General features: G+C 42.3%; 1 protein-coding gene and 1 pseudogene across 1 annotated transcript; one reads left to right on the top strand and one right to left on the bottom strand.

The window, feature by feature from the left end:
- The first annotated feature begins 366 nt into the window (after positions 1-366).
- LOC129727124 (vesicle-associated membrane protein/synaptobrevin-binding protein-like) lies at positions 367-18,571 on the top strand. Its single transcript, XM_055684615.1, has 5 exons — positions 367-1,278; positions 8,249-8,401; positions 8,474-8,722; positions 8,795-8,958; positions 16,265-18,571. Exons 1-5 carry the CDS (start codon positions 1,218-1,220, stop codon positions 16,523-16,525), a joined length of 888 nt encoding a protein of 295 aa, XP_055540590.1. The 5' UTR covers positions 367-1,217; the 3' UTR covers positions 16,526-18,571.
- Positions 18,572-18,583: 12 nt separating this feature from the next.
- On the bottom strand, positions 18,584-27,295 carry LOC129727119 (vacuolar protein sorting-associated protein 4-like; annotated as a pseudogene).
- Positions 27,296-27,521: the final 226 nt, after the last annotated feature.

The following is a 27,521-nucleotide window of genomic DNA, read 5'->3' as shown; positions in this document are numbered from 1 at the left end:
TAATCTTTTTAGGGCAACTTTTTTTAGCTTTAGCGCATTTTTTTTTCGTTTTGCCGACCAGTGATATCACACAATTTAAAATCAGCCATGTATCTGTATTAAATTAAATAAATGCTGTTGTATTTCAACAACCTTGGGATAAGTTGACACTCATATTTTATTGCATATTTTGCATTCACTCAGAACAAGATTTGTAGCGTAGATGTTTCATTGCCCCTTTTGCGGCGAACGTTCTTTTCAGTTTATTGGAAAGTCCCTCGGTATAAAAACATCGACTCTGGCAACACGCACCAGATAAAACGATCAGGCGAAAAAAACAAAACCCAAGTTTATCAATACTGTAGGAAAGCTACACAAATGCGAAAGAGAGTGATGATTCACAAGTGAGAGTGAAAAAGATAGCGTTCTACGATTACGTCGACCTATCCAAATTGTGTAACCTTGTCGCTTCAGCATCAACGACATCATCGCAAGTCAGCGGGCGAAAATTGCGTTGTTCCTAACCGCAACGCTGCCTTCAACAAAAGTCAAAAAACGACGAAGAAAAAAGCAGCAATAGCAACCGTGGAGCGAGATATATTGTATGAGTGACGAAAGCAGAACCGGGGCGTGAAAATTGATTTTTTCTTGGAGCTGTCAAGAGCCGCATCACGGAATATACGGTAAAAGATCGCGACTGCGGATTACTGGCCCTCGCGAACTGTTTATTTGCGACCGAAATTCGTTCTGCGTGATTCGTAATACTTCGCACCGAAAAGGTGTCATATTACCCTGTGTCGTCCCTGCCGGAGTTTGCGACTGAAGTCGGAAGAAAGCTAGAAAGGCAGCCAGTATAGAATTTTCACGTGCAAAAAGAAAGAAGAGTGGTTTTAAGTGTGCGTATTAGTGCTTGACTGGGGTCGTGAATTTTATCGATCCATTTGATTAAAAAAGAATTTTTCGTCCGTGTTCAGTGAGAAAACCCATCGAACGGGAACGGGAGTCCCGTGGGATTGATTATAGGAAGCAGCGAGTCGAAAACGCGAAAAGGCACCAAAGGAGGAATAAGAAGCAGCGGGAAATAACTGCGTTCTTGCAGGAGGGATTTTTTTTTTCGAATACGCTTTCCTTTATTTTTTTGTTGTGTAAGGTTATTTACTTCTCCCGGGTGGAAGATCGTTCTAAGTTGTGGATAGTGAAAGTTACAATTTTGGGAAATAGCGGTAATAGAAGGAAGCATGGCCAATAAACCAGCGCAGCTGCTCACGATCGAGCCAGCAAATGAACTCAAATTTATGGGTAAGTAAGATGAATTAACGGAGATTTTACGATAGTTTTCACTGCGCGAGAAAGGGAGGCTGCTCGATTGATCGATTTCTGCCTGGAGGGAATCCGTTGGTAAACAATAATAGCACAAATTAGACAATATAACACATAACAAAGTACATAAGCAACAACACAAGAAAAAAAACGATCCAATGACTACTTAACATGCTGCGGACGTGTCCTACAAGTAAAAACAAGTAAACTGGTACTTAACCATTTCGTATTGTTGAGTCAGCTGTTTTTGGCTGAGCAAATTTGGTGGATGAAATGGGTTTCGGTTTTTTATATTGATTGTGCAACTGTAATTCTACTATTTAATTCATTTGTTATCAAATAGAACATGTAAAATATAGCGTAGAATTGTTTCATCAAAATTGGTATGTCTGGGTCATCCTCTTTATTTGATTTGCAGTCTATATTAGTTACATTCAACTATCTCCTGTTTAAGGTATTCAAATATATTTTCCTGATTATATCATTCTCTGACAACATTCGCTCTTTGTTTTATCGTTGTTTTGCATGGCATACAACGTACGCTTCGTAGGAGATTGGGAAGCTCTATCGGATTCTTTGAAATTTTAATCTAAACAAATAAAAAAAGCACAGACATGTCGCAAGTGAATTGAATAAAAAACTGACGTGCGAAGATCAAAATAACTTACTAACCTCGAAAGTAATACTTTCTCGAAAATCATTCTACCAAATGTAGCATTCTCATCAGCACAATATTTTGCCTAATTTTTGTTTCACTAATAAAAAACTAAACATTCCGTATTTCACGTGTTCTCTCATACCATTCAGGTTGAATTAAAGTTTTGAAATATTTGTAATTATTTGGGTTATCGTAGCAGTCTGAAACCACCGAGATTTTCGACACACAAACCGATCTACCGTTGAGAGTGACAAACGAACAGTAACATCTACTGACGATGACACCCCGTTAAGCATACAGACGCGAGGCATACGGACGCGAGGCATAGTACGCTTGGCATAATGGACAGCAGGCATACGGACACGAGGCATATGGACGCGAGGCCGAATGGACGCGAGGCCGAATGGATACAAGGCCGAAAGGACACAAGGTCAAGAGGAAGTGATGCGGAATATGTTATTATCGCCATTTTCATCACAGCATTCAATAACATGTATTTCGCTTCAAAGTGTCATTTGCGTCCATTCGGCCTTGCGTCCATTCGGCCTTGCGTCCATTTGGCCTCGCGTCCATTTGGCCTCGCGTCCATTCGGCCTCGCGTCCATTCGGCCTCGCGTCCATTCGGCCTCGCGTCCATTCGGCCTCGCGTCCATTCGGCCTCGCGTCCATTCGGCCTCGCGTCCATTCGGCCTCGCGTCCATTCGGCCTCGCGTCCATTCGGCCTCGCGTCCATTCGGCTTAGTGTCCATTCGGCCTCGCGTCCGTTATGCCTTTTGGCAGTATGCCTCGTATCCGTTATGCCTCACATCCATTATGCCTCGCGTCTGTATGCCTAGCATACTATGCCTAAAATTCATATGCCTAGCGTCCATATGCCTCGTGTCCCGTCCCCTCTACTGACTTCAGGAAACTTACCGTTGGATATAATTCCTATAACTTCATCATTAGAATACTCTGCATTTACGTAAATGGATAGAAATTGACAGGAGTGCTATGAATATGAGCTCCATTTTTTGACGTTGACTAACGTCTATATCAAAGTTAGGCCCCTGAATTTGAAAATCTAGTAATTCAACCGGGGAAAACTGGGGAAAAGTGGTCAGGTTTTGAGCGCTTATTTTGCAGTCATCTATAATCAGGTTTTCGAGGTTTTGGCATCAATCGATCAGAAATTCTTTTACGGTTGAATTAATGTAACAAAAACAAACTATTTTTTGAGATACACTATTGAAAAATTGGTAATCAATATCGATTGTCTAAATCATACCGCGCAGCCAATCACTACCTCTCTTCCCAGCACAGTCGACACTAACGGATACAATCGATCTAACTTTGTTGTTATTGTTGTTGTCACTTTCTGTTTCCGATGTTAATGCTGCTGGTAGCGGAAAAAACCTTGCAAATATGCATCTTTTTGTTGGTGTTAATTTTACGACAGCGGCCGGCGCCCCATCATTTTGATTCCAAAACTGCACCAGTGACATGGAAAGACAAGAGAGTACCGGTCATCTCGTGCCGGTTTCACTCGTTATGCTGGTGGCTGTTAGTAATAAATGGCACTGCAAAATACTAAAATGGCTGGAATTCTGGACGGACTACCAGTAAACAACAATATAATCGGCAACTGGCACCTTTTGGTGCCTCGAAATTTTGGTACAGAAGCGGCTAATTGAATTTTCTGTTTTACCAAATGCTGCTGCTAGCGGAAAAAACCTTGCAAAAATGCATGTTTGTGTTGGTGTTAATATTACGACAGCGGCCGGCGCAGCTTTCAAGAAACATTTGTCTCTACCATTTCATCATCTATGTAGCCCCTCCTTCTTTCTAATTATCTGACGAAGCCTTGGTATAAAACGTGTCGTTCGAACATTTCACCCCATCAGTTTCATTACTAAACCGTACCGGCTACACACGGACGCTATCTGTAAAGAATTCTGGACGGACAAACCAAAAACAAGGATATATTCGGCAAGTGGCCCCTTTTGGTGCCTCGAAATTGTGGAATAGAGAAGCGGCTAATTGAATTTTCTGTTTTACAAAGAGCTGCTGCTGGCGGAAAAAACCTTGCAAATATGCATCTTTTTGTTGGTGTTAATTTTACGACAGCGGCCGGCGCCCCATCATTTTGATTCCAAAACCGCACCAGTGACATGTGGACGCTAGGTGTTAGCAGCTGAAAGGAGGAAAGACAAGAGAGTACCGGTCATCTCGCGCCGGTTTCACCCGATTTGGTGGTGGCTGTTAGTAATAAATGGCACTGCAAAATACTAAAATGGCTGGAATTCTGGACGGACTACCAGTAAACAACAATATAATCGGCAACTGGCACCTTTTGGTGCCTCGAAATTTTGGTACAGAAGCGGCTAATTGAATTTTCTGTTTTACCAAATGCTGCTGCTAGCGGAAAAAACCTTGCAAAAATGCATGTTTGTGTTGGTGTTAATATTACGACAGCGGCCGGCGCAGCTTTCAAGAAACATTTGTCTCTACCATTTCATCATCTATGTAGCCCCTCCTTCTTTCTAATTATCTGACGAAGCCTTGGTATAAAACGTGTCGTTCGAACATTTCACCCCATCAGTTTCATTACTAAACCTTACCGGTTACATACGGACGCTATCTTGAAAGAATTCTGGACGGACTAACCAGAAAACAACAATATATTCGGCAACTGGCCCCTTTTGGTGCCTCGAAATTGTGTAATAGAAGCGGCTAATTGAATTTTCTGTTTTACAAAATGCTGCTGCTGGCGGATAAAACCTTGCAAAAATGCATGTTTGTGTTGGTGTTAATATTACGACAGCGGCCGGCGCAGCTTTTAAGAAACGTTTGTCTCTACCATTTCATCATCTACTTAGCCCCTCCTTCTTTCTAATTATCTAACGAAGCCTTGGTATAAAACGTATCGTTCGAACATTTCACCCCATCAGTTTCATTACTAAACCGTACCGGTTACATACGGACACTATCTTGAAAGAATTCTGGACGGACTAACCAAAAACAAGGATATATTCGGCAACTGGCCCCTTTTGGTGCCTCGAAATTGTGTAATAGAAGCGGCTAATTGAATTTTCTGTTTTACAAAATGCTGCTGCTGGCGGATAAAACCTTGCAAATATGCATCTTTTTGTTGGTGTTAATTTTACGACAGCGGCCGGCGCCCCATCATTTTGATTCCAAAACCGCACCAGTGACATGCGGACGCTAGGTGTTAGCAGCTGAAAGGAGGAAAGACAAAAGAGTACCGGTCATCTCGAGCCGGTTTCACCCGTTATGCTGGTGGCTGTTAGTAATAAATGGCACTGCAAAATACTAAAATGGCTGGAATTCTGGACGGACTACCAGTAAACGAGAATAATCGGCAACTGGTACCTTTTGGTGCCTCGAAATTTTGTTACAGAAGCGGTTAATTGAATTTTCTGTTTTACCAAATGCTGCTGCTAGCGGAAGAAACCTTGCAAAAATGCATGTTTGTGCTGGTGTTAATATTACGACAGCGGCCGGCGCAGCTTTCAAGAAAAAAATTTTCCTTACCATTCCATCATCTACTTAGCTCCTCCTTCTTTCTAATTATCTGACGAAGCCTTGGTATAAAACGTACCGTTCGAACATTTCACCCCATCAGTTTCATTACTAAACCGTACCGGTTACATACGGACGCTAGGTGTTAGCAGCTGAAGGGAGGAGAAACAAAATAGTACCGGCCATCTCGTGCCGGTTTCACCCGTAATGCTGGTGGCTACTGCAAAAAACTAAAATGGAATATAAGAATACGGTAGTCAACGTCATGCGGTCGTGTCTTGAATACCACCCTCCTACTATTTTATTCCAGCAATACTTTATTGGGGCATTCAATTCATTTCAGGTGTTTACCATGCGACAGCACTTCATGTCTCCTCGTTATGCAAAGGGTGAATGAGTAAGACATTTATTTGGCACAGTAAAATAGAACTAAGCACTATAGCGGAAAATATGAACTTAGCAGCTATTTATAGATTGGTCATAAAACAAGAAGTCATTTAACATAACCGGGAATACAATATTGCTTGCAATTCTCTCTTGGAATGACGAACTCGAAGTAACGATGACTATTATAACCACACATGACATCACAGATAAACAGGCCTAGCAATTATCAATGACGGCATAGATTCTGCTGGAAATTATCAATTTCAACGTTTAGTATCGTATACCATAAAACTTTATTCCATTCTCACAGATGTGAAATAAGATAATGAACATGATCTGAATGTCACAGGCTTCTGCAGTTATTTATGGATACAAACGAATATTGTTCCAAGAGTAATGTTAGGCTCGTTTCAACGTAAAAATCAACACGAAAAACCTTCCTTCGATAAAAGCAAGCATAACTATGACTTAGTAAGTGCTCCTCGAGAGACAACCTCTGAGATAGTATCGAAAAGAAAAGAACTGAAATCGACCTCTCCAAATCAGATATTGCTTACGTGAGACGGGGTGAGCGGGGGGGGGGGGGAAAGAAAATTGATGATTATTTTCTTTTCCATTCTCAACACTATCATGTTTTTTTTTCACATGTCGCGCTTATGCCTTCTACGCTTACGGGACAAAGGGTGCTAAAGGTAACCACAGTGTGGTGAATCCTCCCCCTTCTTCGTTCGTTAAATCGGTTGATGTGGGCGAATGTGTCACTGTCACCATAGAGAATGGGCAAGCTTTATTTCTGTACCTACAGCGTATATAAAAGATAAATCTATCGTCGTATCGTAAGGTAGTAAGCACAGCAAATAACTCCTAAGTGGTTGTGGATTGATGAATCGGTAATATTTTTGTGGAAAATGTATGGATAATTTTCAATACCCAGCAATCCCTGGGCTTGGTGGTTGAGCTCCTATCTCGGGTTCTTATAGCTTTACGGAATCCTAAGATGGAGCCACAAAACTAAGGGAGATGATGAGAGTCAGATACCTATGTTGTAGTCTTTCCTACTCTGATCTCGGCAATCTCCTATGTGAGAAAGTTCCTTAAAAATATCAATTAACACTAGAGAATTTTTCTCACACGTGGACCAGACCACTTAGTGCAAGCTCTTTTCTTGTCTATATCCATGAATGCATTACAGTCCCACATGATACCTTGTTACTTATTAGATAAAATGAATTAATGCTTTAACTTTTTTCTGGCAGTGTGACTCTTATGCATTCATGGATGGACTGTAGTTAAGCGTGAAATTAAATTCTTCACTTTTTATTGCTAGTTCCATGTACAAAGTTGTATTGTTGTATGTTGTATTATTTAGTAAACGTGTACGTGGTTTCTTTATCGACTACATCGTTCATATATACATTCTGTTTCGTTTTCCCTTTTTGTTTTTTTTTAATATTTTCACGATTTAATTCCGAGTTTCATAATAAAATTTCGAGTTTAGATGTCTAGATATGTATTGAATTCACCAATACAGCGAAATTTGATCAAGGAACCACAGTTCTTCGTTTTCAAAGCTAAGTATTACTTTATCATATCTGTTTTTGTTTATTGATTAGCATATGTTGTTATTATTATGTTCTGTTTTTTTTTTAATTATTGTTGTTATTATAATTGTTACGATTATTATTGTTATTATCATTATTTTTATTATTATCATCATTGTTTTTCAGCATAGTAAACTCAACAAACAAACAGATGCACATACATTTACACACACACACGCACTCACACTTACACACACTTATTAACCTTCAGAAATCCTTGCCTTTCCTTATCCCTTGGCAGTTAATTGACTAGTTATAACTCAGGGGTCTTGCCAACCCTAACAAGACAGTATTTTTGCAACTTGCCCAGGGTTATTCTAGTTATTTACACAGAATTGAATTGACCAGCTGGTTACTGAGGCTGTGATGCCAATCCTCTTATCACTGGTATAGCATTAATGGTGCCTCATAACACCAGTGACCCGGCCCTTGGCCCCCTTTTATACCTCACAAATACAAATACAAATAATTTTCAATACCCAGCAATGATATTAGTTCACCCTACGCAGAAAAAACACCGATCATTTCATCCACTTGAATGGATTTCCGTGCTACACACACGTAATTCGATCGCTTTTCTGTTCGATTGTCAACAAGTGCACATCAATCGCTCGAATCAACTGCGTATGACTAATTGACCTTCGCTCTCCTGCTCGAGACCGGGCGTCTGCGTAATGTTTGTATATTATGATGCAATGAAGGGGTTTAGAAAGTAATTTAAAACTGTACAATTGCAAAATTATCTAACCATATATTTTCATATTCGTCTGTACCTCCTCAGGTCCATTCTGCACAGCCGTTTCATCCTTCATGCGATTAACCAACCCGACCGATCACAATATTCTGTTTAAAATCAAAACTACCGCGCCCAAAAAGTACTGCGTGCGTCCCAATTGTGGTTTGCTGGAACCGAAAAGTACTATCGAAATTACCAGTAAGTTGTAGCTATGATTGCACAAATTTCAAACTAAAGTACTAAGCCTTTTCCTTCCGTCAACTTCTTCAGTCATTCTTCAACCATTCATCTTCGATGCAACCGAAAAGAACAAGCACAAGTTTATGGTCCAGTCCATGATCATGCCGGAGGGCGACGTTAGTCCCGAGCAACTCTGGAAGGACGTCAGCCCAGACGAGTTGATGGATTCAAAGTTGCGCTGCGTGTTTGAATTGCCGGTCGATAACCAGAGCTCCGCGACATCGGCTCAAGGTACCGGATTGCCGGTGAGCTCAGCGGCAGTCAGCCAGTCGATGAGTGGTAAGCAGAAACTCATTTGATTTCTGTAGTATATATGTAGTATATATATGTCTATTCGTTCCATCCCACCAGCTACACCGAATAGGAACGAATCGGGATTAGCCTCGATGGAGCCACAACACGCCGGCAACTTGAACAACGACGAGGAAAAGCTGTCAGATTCGAGGTTGGTGCAGGAGCTGAAGAAACTGCGAGAAGCCGAAAGTGAACTGCGCCACGAGAATCTTCTGCTGAAGGTAAGAATCAAGCGAGTTAACACTCTGAAAGACAGTCCCAGAAGGAACAATTCTATGAAAGGTTTTCACAACAGCTGCCCTAGTAACATAAAGCGTGTAAGAAACCGAAGCAAAGTTAAACTGGGTATCGGAAGGCAAATGACATTTCGTCGCTAGACTACGTGAAAACTTCGGCTCTCTAGTATTAAATTCAATTTAACACAGGAACAATCAGCAAAAAAATTCTGGTATTTCGGCATGCAGTCCTTCTTGTAAAATTGACGACAGACAGAAACCACATATTTCCGGAAAAAATTATACTCAGCCGAAACGTAGGTCTGTAGACAAACTTCTGTTTCAATTTAACAAAAAAGACTGCATGTCGAAATACCAGAAAAATCAAAATCACAACAGTCGAAATAGATACAACTAAAAAATGGTATATCAAAATGTTCATATATCACTAAAAACAGGGTGTCGAAAACCTGGAAAATCAGGGAATGTCAGAGAGCTCGTTTTTCGACCAGGGAAATCAGGGAATATCAGGGAAAACTGAAAAATATTCAGGGAAATTTTTTTAAACCGAGACGCGATTATTTTAGGCGGCTCTTTAGAGCAAAAACTGATTTTTTCAAAAAAAAAAAAAAAAAACCTTTATAACCAATTCGACTTGCACATAGTGAAGTACATCAATACAAACACGATTGGATAGCTTTATGCAGATATACGGAAATCTATATTCACCGCACAAAGCATGTGCGGGATACGTTGAATTTCTGATAAAACTTTCGCTTTTCATGAGAGCTGATTCAGCTGATCTAGTTCCTTGAACTCCTCCTCTTTTCGGCAGCATTTCTTCTACAGCAATAGTTGGTTTTGCAGTCTCTTCTGTTTATATCGCATTATGTTCGCAGTCTCTTCTGTTTATATCGCATTATGTTATGACGGGTAGCTCGACGCAATATTAGTGCCCGCGCAGCGCTCTTCTCATCCAGCACCTTCCGACGCTCATTCTCGAACCACCTATTCCGTCGGTTTGCCTCAGTCGTGCGAGATGGTACCGTGCCGGGCGCCGTTATCGAGTATTGCTCATAATGGAAAGTTTTAGGCGCATATTCACCGTCACTAGGTAGTGGCCTGAATCAATGTTGGCGCCTCGGTAGGTTCTGGCTTCGATGTCGAAGTCCGAGAAGTGCCGACTATCTATCAATACGTAGTCAATTTGCGATTCTGTCTGGTTTTGTGATGCTCCAGGTGTACCGATGTGGAAGGTTGTACTGGATAAAGGTACTACGTACGGCCATATTCTTAGAGGCGGCGATGATGATCTTGATGTCATGTTTTGGGCAGCGGTCCTATTCGCCTTCGCAGAAGGACCTACGTGATACCACTGTTTTAAGCCCTGAATACCACCAGAACGATTCTGCCGTTCCAAGCATATCTGTCCCATGTTCTACGCAAACCTTATGGACGCTGGGACAGTTATGCTTGGAACGGTAATATTGGCTTTGGTGTTAAGAGTTCTGGGTGCTCTAACAAGACGGTAGTTCAGCCTCTTCTAACATGAAGAACAGACGCTGTTTCGAGCCGCTCCTAACATAAAGGTCAGACACACGAATTAGCTCCCGAAAAGAGCCTTCCTTCCCTGTCAGCATACGACTAGAGGTCCCATCGAGTTTGGTTACCTGGTTTTTTCCCAAGGTTACTCGTACACCAGTCGGCATCACGGGGAGGTAAGAATAGTGGTTACTGAGCTATGATAAGCATTGCCCAGCCATTTATCAATCAACCTGATCAGTTTAAACATTCTGATGAAATTTGATAGCATTGTTAATTATATTTTGAGCATTTCTATCGATAAATTAATTGACTGTTTTTGTGTTAATCTTGACCTCTGATAAAACATCAGAATGAATGATTGTTATGATTGTTGTGGATATTGTATCAGTCTCAGTGCTCATATATTTTTATTCTTAATAATGGATTGAAAAATATTAACATTGCTCAGCGTGACGAAAACCTGAAAAATCAAGGAACGTCATAGAAAACTAAAATCAATCTGGAGAGAAAATTCAACCGAGACGCGCGATTCTTTTTTATATCCGAACGAATACTTTTTTCACTGAGATTTCAGAGCTGCTCTTTCCGTTACCCTGATTGTTTATTGAGTACCGTGGAATGGGGTGAAATTGATCAGTGGGGTGAACTTGGTCACCTGAAAATTCGTGATAAAAAACTTTTGCATGATTCACATAACTGTCAAAGTTAACCCTTGCATGCCCGGTGCAATTTTTAAATTTTTCGAAAAATTCTTCTAACTCAGTCAAAACTCAATCAAATTTATCAAACAAGTTTCCAAATAACAAAAAAAAGTATTGAATTTACTTAAAATAATCTTAGTTGAGGGTTAATTACGTTAAATTTGGAGAAGTGAGTAAATTTTGATAAAAGCTCAAAAATGTAATTTTCAACAATGATCATTTCATACCATTAAAGAAATACTGATGAATTCGCAGGGAACCACAAAGATTTTAATTTCAGAGCTAGCTTTTGAGCTTTTGCAACAAACCGAATTGAAATCGGTCTAACGACGATCAAATATGAGCAAATTTAGCAACAAGCAGCTCGTGTACAAAAATAAACAAATTTCAACCTGAAATATCGTTATTTTCGTTTCCAAACTAGCTGTAAATGAAATTTTTAAGTACATAAATCATCATTTATCTTCAGCATATCGAAAACAAAAACACATTGCCAAAAGAATGTATGGATTTCAATAGTGATCAGTTTCACCCCAATTTACCTCATAGTACTTTATAGAATTATCGAATTTATTTCATGAAGTAGACGATAGAAATTTCACGAATAGCCATAGAGGTTTACTGGAGCACATGCCGGTAAAAAAAAGCAAAGCCTTGAAGCACATACCAGTACTTGTTTTAAAATTATACTATTTCGGGAAAAATGTACATGAAGCTAGTTAATTAAAAATTGTTACTTTTATTATTTATATTTTCGGCAACATAAAAATTACGGAACGTCTAAAACCAGAACTACTGTGATGGGATTCCAACGATCGCTTCAAGCTTCGTTCTGCGATATCACCCCCTTTTAAACGCTTAGATCAAAATGCAACCGTAATTTTTGGAATGGACTAGCGTTCAATGGCTTCGTAAAGATTGTAGCCAATTGATCTCTCTTTCTAACGGCATCCTGTTGTGTTCGTCCTTTTTCGATGAGTTCACCGATGTTTGACATCGATGTGCTTGCTCCGTTGGCCATTCCCATCCATCCTGACGCTTCCGAATCCTTGACATTCATGGCTTCAATTATTACGTAGGCGTAGCTGGTAGTGCCCCAGATACCCTACTGCGAAACTGATATCCAAGCGAACGCAAAGCATGACGTACATTAAGCTGTCCAACATCTCGCAGTAGGGTTCTCGAGTTGGTGTTCCTTCTCGTTTCAGTTGTAGACCTTTCTCCATTGGCGTCTTAGCAGCCAAACCAAACCAAAACATTCGACAACTCCTCCTGCAAAAGTTGAAGGGTTCCAGCTTCCCGATCGTACAATAAGTGGCGGGCCTCTGCACAAAACAATCATGCAAACGGTGGGACTTCTTGAAACCCATCTCTCTCGTTCCAGCGGCGCACGCGGTGATTTTTTTTATTATTGCAGCCTTGACGTCTTCAAGGAGCTCCATTTAAATATCCTCCTTCAAATTGCCAAGTAGGAACACCGTTTTGTCATCCATCTGTTGTAAATAAAACTGGTGGTGGACTGTTAACACAATCCTAACGGTTTGATAGCTTCGCGACAGAAGCGAAGGGTCCTCGAAGTCCACACCGTACCGTTTTAGGTAACTCTTGGGTACTAGTAGGACCTTGTATCTCAGGGCCTGGCTTTTTTTTCCTAGCCTCAATTGATGATTTCCGAGATCTTCATGTAGAAATCATCGCCGTTATCATTTCCCTATATTCACGGAATCGATCAAACGCCTCCCATTTCTTCTTCATCATGAACAGCATGACGAAATTCCATTCCGTCCACGGCATTGTTTCCTTTTCATGTACGCCTTACTGAATTCGAGCTTGTTCGCTTTGAGTTCAACACCTTTCTAAAAATTGTCACTTACGATCGCTTTTAACTTTGTGGACTAAGCTATCCTAGTCTTCGGTGGCACAAACTGGTCGCTTCTGTTAGACACATATTAACCGAAAAACTGAATGCCCACCCCGATTTCGTACAGGTTGCCTCTCAGATTCGCAGCAGCAATCACGTCATCATTCTTCTTGATAATTACAGAAGACCCGCCGAAAATGGCGACAACATCCGCCATCACCAGTTTTTTTAACGACATCACGTTGTCATAATGCTCCGGGACTTGCGATCTTCCGATAACACAGCCAGATCGTTTACTAACGGAACCAGAACCGAGCTTGAAAACGCTTTCCAATCGAAACGCTGTTAATATTACGGTTTGCAACAAACGATCCGGCAATTCCTTGCTTGCTCAGTCAGATTTTCTTTCAATCCTTTTTGAAGTGGCCTCTTACTTATCTTATCTTACCTTACCAGCCAGCTCCAGGCCGGAGTTTCCCTTGCTGTTCGAAGAAGTCGTTTCCATTTAATACGGTCCATGGTTGCTACTCACCAGCAATGTCGTCTGCGGAGACCCCGGAGATCAGAGATCGTCTTCCACCTTGTTCTTACTTCCACCGTTTCATCCCAATTTTCGCCGTTTTGACAACGACTGGTTTTCCCAGCAGCTGATGCAACTCGCGGTTCACCCGCCTCCGTCATTATCCTTCTCCCATTTCCACTCCACCGCAAATGGTACACAGTATTTCTCTGCTGGTGGCCTTCAGTCTCAAAGACTCAGGTTTTGCGACCGCAGTTTTTATGGAGCTCATAGTAGGTACGGCTTCCTGCGATAATACGCCTCCTTATCTCCGGCTGATATCGTTGTTCTCAGTTTCCAGAGAGCCGAGGTACACAAACTCGTCGACTACCTCGAACTCATCCCCGTCGATTGTTACCGTATTGCCTAGTCGTGTTCTGTCATGCACGGACCCACCTACAAGCATATACTTTGTTTTAGACGTATTAACCTTTAATCCGATCCTATCTGCTTCACATTAGTCGGGTCGGATCCTCGTCTCAAATTGTTTGCCGACAATATCCACGGCATCCACAAAGCAGATAAATTGACCTGATTTATTGAAAATCGTACCCCGCATGTTAAACCCCGCTCGTTTCATAAAACTCTCCAGCACGACGTTAAACATTAGGTAGGAAAGACCACCACCTTATCGAAGCCCTCTGTGGGACTCGAAGAAATCCGACATTCCACCCGAAATCCTCACACACCACTTCACATTCTTCATCGTAACCTTAATCAGTCTTTTCATCTTCCCTGGAAAGCCGTTTTTGTCAAAGATTTTCCATAGCTCTTGTTGATTCATTGTGTCGTACACGGCTTTAAAATTGACGAAAAGATGGTGTGTAGGGACTCTAAATTCGCGGCACTTCTGGAAGATCTGCCGCAGTTTAACTGCGGTAACTTCCTACTAATCGGCGTTGAAAGATGATGTAGAAAGGCGTTGTAAGAAGATGTTGATAGATCCTACAAATCGGCGTTGAAAGATTTGTCGGCGGCATTCAGGACTGTGATCCCTCGATAGTTCTCGCAGTCTAGCTAGGGGCTTCTTCAGGCTCACCCTCTTCTGGCAGCGCAGCTTTGAGCGATGTCGCGTACTGTGTTTTTTCAGTCGCGCGAGATCGTAAACGAGACGTCTTCAGTCGCGCGGAAAAACGGTGCTTCCGAGGTGTCGGCTATGCACGCCAATAATACTAATGTTGAAAAAACGGCCTTCGATCCTCAACCTGCACATTTTAGGACTGATCGGCCACCACCCGATCACCCGCTTCTGCATCTCGCCCATCACTATAGAAGCGGGTCCCAGCTCATGTGTGCTTCCACAACTCATGTAAATGGTATTAAGTACCATCCCTGTGCGTATGCACTAGGGATGTAACGGATATCCGCATCCGCAAATCCGTAAAAATCCGTAATCACATATCCGCATCCGCATCTGCAGATGTCTGAAAAATCACATCCGTAACATCCCTGGTATGCACCATCGTCTCTTTCCAGCATACCTGCTGTAGCGCTACGATGCTGAACTTGCGGGTCTTCAATTCCTCGGAAAGTCCGCGGGTTCTTTCTAGAAAGTTGAGAGATCGGCAGTTCCATGTTCCAAGTATCCATTCGTTAGTCCGTTTTCATTGCCTAGGTGCTAGCCGATTGTTCCGGTCCGTAAATAATGTTACTGCGTTCGTTACTGTTGTTTTTCAACGGTGTGAAATTGCAAGGCCAGCGACCAAGTCCGCTATGTCGCAGGACCATTGCCATTGTTCAAAGTCCCGGGCCCTATCAGGACTTGGGATGAGCGGCCTTCAGTCTGATGTTGTGTCGATACCCGCCTTTGTAGTATTACATCTTCCAAAGCGATACTAAATAACATGCACGAGAGTCCAGCACCTTGCCGTAACCCTCTTCGAGATTCTAAATGACTCGAAAGTGTCCTCGAAACATCGTCAACTTAACCAACCGTGTAAGTTTATCTGAGTAACCGTAATCGTACATAATCTGTTATAGCTAATGTCGATCGATTGTTTCGTACGCCGATTTCAAGTCGGTGGACAAAGCGTGTGTGGGCTGGGCACGTTATATTCGCGGTATTTCTGCGGGAGCTGCAGAAATGCCGACGCTTAAGATCTTTCGCGATTAAACGTTGCTTGCGACCTTCAAACTCAGTTTTTCCTCGGGGGTATTCTTCAGTGCACTGACCAATGGATCGTATGTATCCCGTAGGGTGCGGAACAGCGGAATGACCAAGTCAGCTTCTTCGATCTTTGCCACAGCTGTTTTTATGTGTGTACTTTTGTGTACTTACATATTTAAAACTCTAGCAGTATCCAGGAACATTTTCACTCGGAATCGCCAGTGCTTAAATTTTCTTCCGCAATTAAACTGCGAGATTCTAGCGATTGCTTCAATCTTCCAGGTTTTTTTTGATATTAAATAAATTTTTGTGTGAATTTGAAAATTTAAAATGTTATCATGCAGCTTATAAAATATGAACAATGCTTAGAATGTTGTTCTATTGGGAAAGTCTACATATCCGAACGTTGAAAATGAGAAAAGATATTACATAAATAATGGCATTCGTCGGACTACTTCGACTCGAAAATGTGAAATGAAAAATGAAAAAATAAATTAGCTAATCACCTACAATCTGTTCCATTCTTCCCCCTCCAACAGGAACGAATACTACGAATGCGAATGGACGCTGACAACATCGACAAGGAAGCCCAGCAGCAGTCGCTATCGTCCGGCTCGAGCGGTATCGGTTCATCGCTAGCTGCCGGGAGCGGTTCTTCCGGTGCGGCGGCAGCTGCCCAGTACCAGAACCTTTACAGTCCGCCCCAGCTGGCCAACCAGCAGCAGATCCCCATCATGTTTGTGGTCGCGGCGATCGCAATGGCTGTATTCGGGTTGATTCTCGGTAAGTTTGTACTCTGAACGCTGAATGATAGCAACCGCAGCAACATCAGTAGCAGCGACGGCAATGATAATAAGCTAAACTAAAACAAAACAAAATTTAAATTACTATTCAGAAGAATAAACGGGAGCAGTTATGTGCGTAAAGATTCGAAGCAAAATAAAATGGGGAAATTGTTACGGAAAAGGTAAGCAGTGTGCTATAATAAAAGCAGTTATAAATGAGAAAAACTAGCAGTGAACTAATAAAACTACACATAATTAAAGCAACAAAAAAAGAAACTATAGAGAAAAACGAGGATCAATGTCAAAAAGCGTACGTTTAGACACGGTTACAGTTTAGGATAAAGCGAAAAGCTTCAGCGTGAGAACATTAATGAAAAAAAGCAAAATAAAAATTATTTATGAGAAGAACTGCATTGTTTAAAAATCAAACAAATTATAGTCTGCTGGTGGCAGGTTCCATAAGAAAATGTATTTATCCTAAATAATACCAAGTAACAATTCAACAACAACAAAACAACTGTCGGAGAAGAGAGAAAGTCACAGGAAATGAACAATTAGTTATCCACTCTTCTTGTTGATGAGTTCAGCAATGGTATTAAAGGTCTCGTTTCGGTTTTGGTAAAATCTGGACAAACACCCCCCCCATAAACACAAACAAATTATTCAGAATGAAACGATATTCTCGCTTAGAGGTAGAATAAATTAGTTGAGCAAACAATGCAAAGTTCATCCCACGGTACCAGGATTTCGATTCGCCGTGCGGTAAACCCAAGCGCTGACTCCGTGATCCCGAAAAACAGGACACGCGTGGAGACGGAACAGGTCGACGGTTTTTCTTTGTCAGAATGTAATGCAAAACAAACAAAAAAACGCTAGCAATTAAGAATAATAGTAGCCTATTAATATGGGAAAAGCATGTTTGTTATGTTATAGTTTGATGAGCCCATTACCAGAAATAAATTACCTTGCTAGCATATATATATATATATATATGCAACCGAAAACTCGATCTTTGCACCAAAACAACTCGTCAAACTGTACTAGGTATCTTCACGGTATTACAACTACAGCCCAAACGAATCTGGCGCCGATGGGAAACTAGCTTTTTTCGGTACGATACGCAGCACTAGCTGAGCTGAGGGTGCGCAAAATTAGCACTATCTAGAACGTAAAACAAATGTTAGGTGTATACTATCGGAAGAGGGCGCTCCCTTCTGGCGTGGAAATTTGGCAAACATAGAATTCTTTGGTTTTATGATTGAGAAGGAAACACTGACAAATATAGTACATGAATATAACCATTTATTATTAACAAACAAAGAAAAAACAATTACAGCGCTGCTTGCAACTACTAAACACCCCACACAAACACATTTACATTTAGATATCGAACGAAAGTGGGACAAAAGTACACTGACAAGTGACCATTAAGATGAAAGAACAATCGCAGTCACAAGCCGCAATACACACAAACAAACACACACACACTTTAAACAGCATACCAACAAGCATGAAATGAAACACACTTTAGTAGAATTGGATTCTAAACAAAACAACAGAATGGCACTCTTATATCGTACTACATTGTGGCAATTTCTGGAAGAGAAGCAAAACAAAACAACCATTTCCACCAATGTTAAATAATTAACGTCATATGTTTCATTCGGTCGGTGTTGCTGCCGTTTATATAAGAGAGTCTAGGGCATATGAATGCGCTCCCGGGTGCGTACGGGTCGAAATCTTCGATGAAACGTAGAAGGCAAACTCCGTGCGCCCTTTGAGCAAAACAGTTCATTCATGTAGAATTTTAACAAAAGCAAGAAATTGTATGCGTTCTGTTGTAGATTTCGTTATTTCTTTTCTATTTTCATTTAAGTTCTATCGTTAGTTCGTGTTTTCCCATTTTGTTTACTGCGCATTGAAGCCTTGGTCGTGGTTATTTTGTTTTCTCTTATTTTTATCATCGAATGAAAATGTTTCCAATTTATCAGGTAGTTTTTTCTTGCTCTTTTGCTAGCGTTCAAAATCTATTCGAGAAATAAATAATGGAATAATGTAAAACGCGTGCCTTTTTATTGTATATTCGAAACGATCATGACATTGAACATATTGTTTCGTGTTTCCAAACTCGAACGACTGTTTAGTCAGTGCTCCACAGGCGATTTTGAGCCCTCCTGGTTAAAGTCTTCCAAAAACTTGCTAAAATTTTTAATAGCTGGCAGCGTAACCTTGATACTATTCAATGATTTCAGGATGTCATCCTAAATTAAAATAGAAACACCAATATATGAAAAGTTCGTGCAACTCTAAACAAATGGTACCCACCATTGTCATCGGAGGAATTAGGAGCCTATCACTGGAAGTCTCCATCCAGCTCATGCTGATTGCGCCAGGATTATCCGGACTGCATGGAGTCAGCAATTCATCGCTAATCGTATCTTGATTATTTAGAGACGTGCCTCCGCTGACCTTTCTAAAGTGCGTTGCCGATTGAACTTTTCGAACCGGTTGCATCAGGGCATCACGAACCACCATGACAATATCCGCTCCGCAGTAACCATCGGTTTTGCTAGCTAATAGACGCAAATTTTCTTCCGTAAGAGAATGCGACATCTCGCTTAAATTAATCTTGAACATTTCAAAGCGAGCGCTTTCTTCTGGTAACGAGAGGTAGATACATTTATCGAAACACCGAACGACGGTCGAATTCAACAGCCACGGTTTACTAGTAGCACCGAGAACAAATATTCCATCGTTGAAGCTTTGAATAGCTTGCGCCTTCACTAGGAACTCTGCCTTGAGGTCCGGCCGGGAAAGACACAACGAATCCACTTCATCGATTAATATGAAGCTCGGTTTGTGACTGTGAGACAGTTCGGAGAGCCTTTGTATCAGCTTGTCAACCCTCTCGGACAACATCGACACCACGTAATAACTGGACACAGATAAGAAGGTAGAACCGTTGGCTGCAGTGGCAGCCGCTCTCGCTAGATACGATTTACCAACGCCGGGTGGCTTAAAGAAAAAAAAAATGTTAAAATATGTACTGACCTACAGAACGATTTCAATATTCACCCCAATTAATAGCATATTTTTCAACAGCGTTTGTCTTTCTTCAAAAAGTTGCGGAAACTTGATAGGTAAAACAACAGCTTTATTGGAGGCATCCTTTGCGTCTTCCAGGCCAGCCACATCATTCGGTTTTTCGATCATGATTGAACATTCGGTTTTTCGATCATGATTGCTTGGTCTAGTTCAACTTGAAGTTTGTTTTTGCTACGGCCATATAAATCGGAACTTGTACTTTCTTCTTTGCTACTGGTTTCGGTTTTTGAAATCGTCCCAGAAGTTGATTGTGACCTCCCAGCAGTATTTTCCATTTCGGCAGGATTCATAGGAAACTGTAAGAAATTATAAATTACCAGTGATGGGCTTAATAACGAACAATTAGTGATCGAAATGAATTCCCTGATGTTTGCAGCGGGACTGATGATGCTACAGAAGAACTATGTAGCGCCACTCGTGATTGTAGAGAAATCAGTCTACACCATCGTTTATGTAAGAGGCGTTTGTTTCATTTTGCCGAAACATAAATTGGATTCCCAAAGCTAAAACTATAAACCAGCATTACAGCTCACCTCCGTGAAAGAGTGAGGCAAAAACGATTCGAATTGTGAAAAGAAAAAAGTCATGACGACTCCACTAAGATAACGCGTCGGCTAACAGCATCCCAGTTTTTTTAGTCCGCCCGAATCACCTGACCTGACACCATGTGACTTTTTTTTTGTTTCATTTGTTCTGCAACTTTCAGCACTGTTTCAAGTAATAAAAAATTCGCATGAAGCGCTGGAAGGACACAGGATGGTTCTGGGTACTACATTTGAATTCGGAACTAGACCTTCTATTTTTATTTTTCACAAACTTCGCAGTCAACTGTTTAGTGTACCGGACAATTGCGGTGCAAGCGCTGCGTTCCTACTGACACTTCCAGTCTCTCCCGAGCCTAGACACGTACTAACGACAACTGGCCTGTTAGGCCAGTATCGTACCTCCAGACCAGCTGGGAGGTGTTCGTATTTGTTACATAATTGAAATAATTGTGACCAGGATACTGCACTTAGTCACTTCTGGAAGAGTCGAAGAAGCAACCTCAAAGCGTTTAGAGGCCATCCACATTCCACGTGGACAATGTTTATATGGGCGGTTGTTCACGGAGAGAGAGGGTAAAAATCGGTAAAAATCCCTCTGTTGCCTTTACTGCAGGTAGAAGTCGTCTCCACTCTACTCGGTCCATGGCTGCAATTCACCAACTCCACTGCCTTCGAAGAATCGGCAGGTCGCCTTTCACGATCTACTTTGACATACATATGTACATATACCTTATTTGTAAATGAGACACACAACACCTTCCAAAACTTAACTATAACCCAATGGGGTTAGTAACGGAAGGCTGAAAGCTGAAGCGCAAGATCTACTCCAACAATAGCGTTAGAATATCACTCTTTAGAGTCGGCTGGAGGAACATTCGCTTCTACGACACTAACCACAAGGATGTAAACATAGTCGATGAGCAAAATTCAGTAGAAACAAGACTGCTGTTACACCGTATGAAAGTAAACCTGGAACGATACCGATAGCCACAGAGCAGACAAAACTCGGTCCTCCGAAGAAAAAAGCATCAACAAGAAATCCGATATTTCAAAACGTAGGAAGAGCTGTACCAAGCGAACGAGACAGCATTGTGTGAAGTGATAGAAAGCTGGGGACAGTACTTCGATGAGCATCTGAATGGTGATGCAGAAGAGAGCGAAGGTGTATGGCAATTGACTGTAATGCATAGGCATGGGGACGATTTTGGTACCTGATTTGGAGATGAAGAAGGAGATTGACCCGGCTAGAACGGTGCATTGGGTTGGGTCTACTACGAAAGGCTGAAACTCAGAAGGCTGAAACACGAAAGGCTGAAAAGTATGTATCATATACGAAAGGCTGAATGCACAAAAAGCTGAATGTACGAAAGGCTGAATCATAAAAGGCTGAAAGTTTTGTAATCGACGGCCTAGTCTCCAAACCTCACCACCCCTAGACAATCTACCACTTCGTATGCCCATACCCATAGGTATTCGTAGTCTCGTACCCATAGGTGTTATACCTGATGCGGCTCTGCCGCATAATCGTGGGCAAGGGACTGTGGCGGCCCCCAAGGCCGGCACTGCTCCCGCAGCCCGAGCCGGCCGCCGACCCGCCGTCGGAAGCGGCGGCCACGTGCACTGAAACAACTGATCTGTTGGATTTCCTAGGTCTATTCCAAACATAGGGCTGATCCCCTAGTTTACGTCCGAACGAGCGATAGCGAGTAAGGACAGCATTCACCCCGGACAATCGAGTTGGCCAAAGGCCACGATTGTGGTACATTATATGTAGTTTTTAATATAATCTTATATTTAAATGAAGATTTGAGCTATTGAAATATCTCAAACACCGGAAGATTTTCAGCGGTAATCATCGCATGAAAATATACAGATGTTGGCGACAGTCTGATAATCAACACAAATAGTTCATTTAAATGATGAAATCGAAAATAAGAAACTTTTTGAATTTTCAGCCTAATGATTTTCAGCCTTTCGTGTTTTTCAGCCTTCTGTAGTTTTTAGCCTTTCGTGATTTCAGCCTTTCGAGTTTCAGCCTTACGTGTTTCAGCCTTTTGAGTTTCAGCCTTTCGTAGTAGACCCAACCTAATGCACCGTTCTAGCCGGGTCAATCTCCTTCTTCATCTCCAAATCAGGTACCAAAATCGTCCCCATGCCTATGAATTACAGTCAATTGCCATACACCTTCGCTCTCTTCTGCATCAGCATTCAGATGCTCATCGAAGTACTGTCCCCAGCTTTCTATCACTTCACACAATGCTGTCTCGTTCGCTTGGTACAGCTCTTCCTACGTTTTGAAATATCGGATTTCTTGTTGATGCTTTTTTCTTCGGAGGACCGAGTTTTGTCTGCTCTGTGGCTATCGGTATCGTTCCAGGTTTACTTTCATACGGTGTAACAGCAGTCTTGTTTCTACTGAATTTTGCTCATCGACTATGTTTACATCCTTGTGGTTAGTGTCGTAGAAGCGAATGTTCCTCCAGCCGACTCTAAAGAATGATATTTTAACGCTATTGTTGGAGTAGATCTTGCGCTTCAGCTTTGCCCAGAAGTTCTCGATGGGACGCAGCTGGTGACGTTGGTCGGATTCGCCAACTTGAGTACTACATCGATATTCAGCCGCTACATCTCCTTCAAAGATCCCTTCGAGTAGTGGGCCGACGCCAGATCCGGCCAAAACAGCGCGTCTTCGCCCTTATGATATTTCTTGATTAACGATGTAACTTCCGGCAGACACTTAAAGAAGAACGGCTTTGAATTTTCGCTTCTCGCTCATTGTCAGCCACAACAGCACCTTCTTCTCCTAGGAGGCAGCTTGCCTGAGCGTCTGTTCTCCATGTTAAAGGCGGCTCAAGCAGCGTCTGATCCGGAGCGGACGGCTGAATTATGAAATGCAGTGTCTCGCCAGCTACACCCAAGACGGCAGCCCCGTCGTGAGACTAAGCATCCGGAGTCCTAATAAGGTAGCATGCCGGAAATTCAAATTCTACGAACAGTCAAGAATTGCCGGAACCATCAACAACGACCTAGACGACGAAAAAACGACGACGACGCTGAACGCACCGGGTGATGAACGGATTTTGCTGGTTCAGCTAGAACCCCGCCACTTCATCGAGCTTTGTCGGGGAGGAGAAAAGGTACGAAGGATCGGTGCCGTACTACCAGAGCGGCGGCACAACCAATGAGCTGGGTACCGGCTTTATAGTACTGGGCAGGATGCAGAGTCGTGTGATCAAATAGCAGGCGATCAGCGAAAGGTTGTGTTTGTTGAGAATAAAAGGCCGGTTCTACAACTACACTATCCTTAATGTGCACTGCCCTCACTAAGGAAGACCCGATGTAGAGAAAGAAGCGTTCTATGCACAGCTGGAGAATCCCTACGATAGCTGCTCGCGTAGACATCAAGATGGTCATCGGGGACATTAAAGCATAGATCGGTAGGGAAGACATATACAAGCCGATGATCGCCATACTGCGGAGGAATACGCACAATAGCTCGAAGCGGTACTACCCACGGCGGAGAGCCTTGGCGCATCGCCTCTCGAGGACGGCTGGGACAGCATTCATACAGCTATCGGGGAGACCGAAACGGCGACACTACACGCAAAACTTTTCCTTATTACTTTAGAAGCAATAGCGCAAAATTGCCTTTTAGGTAACAAATCCATTACTTAAAAGGCAATAAAATTTTTCCCCAGTCAAGTAACAACACATACTGTCATATATTTGGCACGTGTTACGGGAGTAAGACTATCTAATAATGGTCGTTTCTGATGGCAGAATCGTAGCAAACGAGCGGAAGCAGTTTCGGAGTTTCGGGTCCACTAGTTAAATGAATTACACACGCGAGAAATACTGTAACATAAAGGTTTTAATCGAACGCAAATAATAAAGAACTGTACGTGGTATCAGTCTGTATAAGAATGGTGCCTCTTCCGGTTTGCACGCTAAATAAAGGTTCACCAATGTTGGCTGTACAGGGGGTAAGTCGTTGCACTTCTTGCACAATCTCTTTCTTATCGCACAACTCACGAACATATTTTTCTCTAGTGTTGATATGTTTGGATCGTCTGGTCGATCTCTCTGTTTGGACAAAGGCCAGACACCCTTGATTGTCTTCACTATTAAGTTGTAGGTGCCATTTGATTCTCACCAAAATCAAGCAGGAGCTGCCTCAACCAGATGGTCTCTTGACAGGCTTCCGAAAGCGCGACGTATTCCGCCTCCATAGATGAAAGGGTCACACACGATTGCCTACGACTAGTCCATGAAATAGTTCCGTCGGCGAAAAAGAATACAGCACCTGACGTTGATCTCCTACTCACTGGATCACCAGCCCAGTCTGCGTCAGAGTATCCAATCAACGGTTCATCAACTACGCCGCCCAAGCGGAGGAAATATTCTCGTGTTAATTTTAAATACCTTAAAACTCGCTTTGCTGCGGTCCAATCTACCTCGGTTGGCGAAGAAAACTTTCTACCAAGTATAGCTGTGCAAGCAGCGATATCAGGTCGCGCAACCACCGACAAGTACAGCAATCCTCCGACTAATCTGCGATACTTCGTTGAATCCTCGAGCAATTCACTATTGTCATTGGAACTAAGGTAGCCCAAATCCATGGGCGATTTTGCAACTTTAGCTTGATCCATTCCGTACACAGTGATAAGTTTGTCAATATATTGCTTCAATCGAATCTGATAAGCTCCGTTTTTACGCCGTACTTCCATACCCAAAAAATGACGAATTTCACCTAAACGAGTCAGTTCAAATTCATTACTCAAATGTTTAAAAATTCTTGCAGTTTCAGCTTCTTCCTTTGATGCAAGCAGTATGTCGTCTACATAGACTAATAGAAAAACCTTTGCTGAACTTTTCAATTTCACGTACAAGCACTGATCAGCTGAAGAAGCTTTGAATCCTAACTTCGACAGCACTTCATTCAAGCGTTTGTTCCAGCATCGAGCCGACTGACGCAATCCGTAAATACTTCGTTTGAGTCGACATACGAGCGTTTCCTTTCCTAGAACTTCGAAGCCTGGAGGTTGACGCATGAAAATCTCCTCTTCAAGAAAACCGTTGAGATATGCTGTCTTTATGTCCAAGTGCTGAACAGTTAAATTGTGCTTAGCTGCGACTGTTAAAAACCCTAAGCGTCGATGCCAAAGGTGCTGGCAATTTTGTTTGTGTTGACACGATGCAGCTTGTAACGAAGACTCAGCTAAACGCAGGTGATATAAACCACCAGATCGAGCACCGGTTGCTACAACGGTACCCTTCTTGTCAATAATTCGGCAGCCATTTTTGTTGAAACACACATCCAAATTTTGCTGCGCCAGTTTCTCCACAGACACCAGGTTAGTTGATAACCCCGGGACATATTTCACATCACACATGTCAATCTTGATCATCTCGTCATCACCATCAATACCGTACAATACACCACGACTCTCACCGAGAATCTGAGTTTTTCTTCCGTCAGCTAGAGTAATCCAACCTCCTGTAAACTTTTTGAAATTTATGAAAAACGATTCGTCGCAGCACATGTGCGCACTGGCACCACTGTCTATGATCCAAGATCGATTTTTAGTATCTTTTTAGACTGTTAAAAACGTCCGAAATGTGGATTGACGGGTGACAGGCGCGAATACCTGGTCAAAATCAACACCGAATTGCTGTGTATAATCCTGTGCAACAATCCTGGCTTTATATTTCACTACTTGGTCTTCCTCATCGCGCTTGATTTTAAAAACCCATTTCGAACCAACAATTTTACGTTCAGGTGGTAACGGAACAAGCTCCCGAGTTTCGTTGCGTTGATGTGAGTCCATCTCCTCCTGCATTGCCTTACGCCAATCAGCATCTTCCATTGCCCTCTTGTGGTTATCAGGTTCTTCTACTGCACTCGCCGCGATACCAACAGAATAATCGAGTATCTCCACAGAAGACGTTCCGTTCCCATTTTCTACGAAGCGAGCATCGCGACTTATAGTAATGGAATCATTTTCAAGATCAACAAATCTATAGCCTTTATGCTCCATTGAATATCCCACAAAAGTTAATTTGCTTGCTTTCGGTGCCATCTTAGTCCTCTTGACATCAGCAATATGAACGTAGGCTTTGCTACCAAATACCTGCAAGTGTCTAAGATCTGGTTTTCGTTCCCACCACAGCTCAAATGGAGTTTTCGCTAAAGACTTGGATGGTAATCGATTTTGGAGGTATGTCGCGGTTAATACAGCTTCACCCCAAAAACGCTTAGGAAGTCCGCTATCCAGCAACATACACGTTGCCATCTCAGTGATCGACCTGTTTTTGCGCTCGGCTACGCCGTTTGATTGAGGAGAGTAAGCAGTTGTGTACTGTGGTTTGATACCCGCTAGGCGATAGAATGCTCGTAGCTCTTTGTTATCGAATTCGCCGCCTCCATCTGAGCGAATAACTCGAGGTTTATGCCCAAAAATATTTTCAGTCCAGCGCACGTAGTCAATAATATTCTGGGAAGCCTCCCATTTATTCTTCAATAGGTATTACCACTCGGCGTGACATTTTTCATAGGGCCGCATAAATCAGTGTGAACAATATCAAGAATATGGGATGACTTCCTCTCAGTGACTGCTGGAAAAGGGGCTCTGGCAGCCTTTCCCTCTAAACAATGTTCGCATATCAGTCTTAGACCACAGTCACTCACCTGTATTCCCGTTGCAAGATTCTCCTTCAAAACACGCTCGGCGGCCGCCCAATCACGGTGGCCTAAGCGTCGATGCCAAAGGTGCTGGCAATTTTGTTTGTGTTGACACGATGCAGCTTGTAACGAAGACTCAGCTAAACGCAGGTGATATAAACCACCAGATCGAGCACCGGTTGCTACAACGGTACCCTTCTTGTCAATAATTCGGCAGCCATTTTTGTTGAAACACACATCCAAATTTTGCTGCGCCAGTTTCTCCACAGACACCAGGTTAGTTGATAACCCCGGGACATATTTCACATCACACATGTCAATCTTGATCATCTCGTCATCACCATCAATACCGTACAATACACCACGACTCTCACCGAGAATCTGAGTTTTTCTTCCGTCAGCTAGAGTAATCCAACCTCCTGTAAACTTTTTGAAATTTATGAAAAACGATTCGTCGCAGCACATGTGCGCACTGGCACCACTGTCTATGATCCAAGATCGATTTTTAGTATCGCCCACAACAAAAGCGATTCCACGGTTGTCTTCATCGACCACTTGAGCTTTTTCACTTTTCACTGGCTTCGATGTGCTCGTTTCTTCTTCTTTCTTCATAGCTTGCAGTTTTCTGCAATTTCTTCTAAGATGACCGGGCTTTTTACAATGGTGACAAACACGGGTT

This window comes from Wyeomyia smithii, chromosome 1 (genome assembly GCF_029784165.1).
Source record: "Wyeomyia smithii strain HCP4-BCI-WySm-NY-G18 chromosome 1, ASM2978416v1, whole genome shotgun sequence".
NCBI lineage: Eukaryota > Metazoa > Arthropoda > Insecta > Diptera > Culicidae > Wyeomyia > Wyeomyia smithii.
The sequence above is the reverse complement of the archived record's forward strand: the minus strand, read 5'-3'. Positions and strand labels throughout refer to the sequence as shown.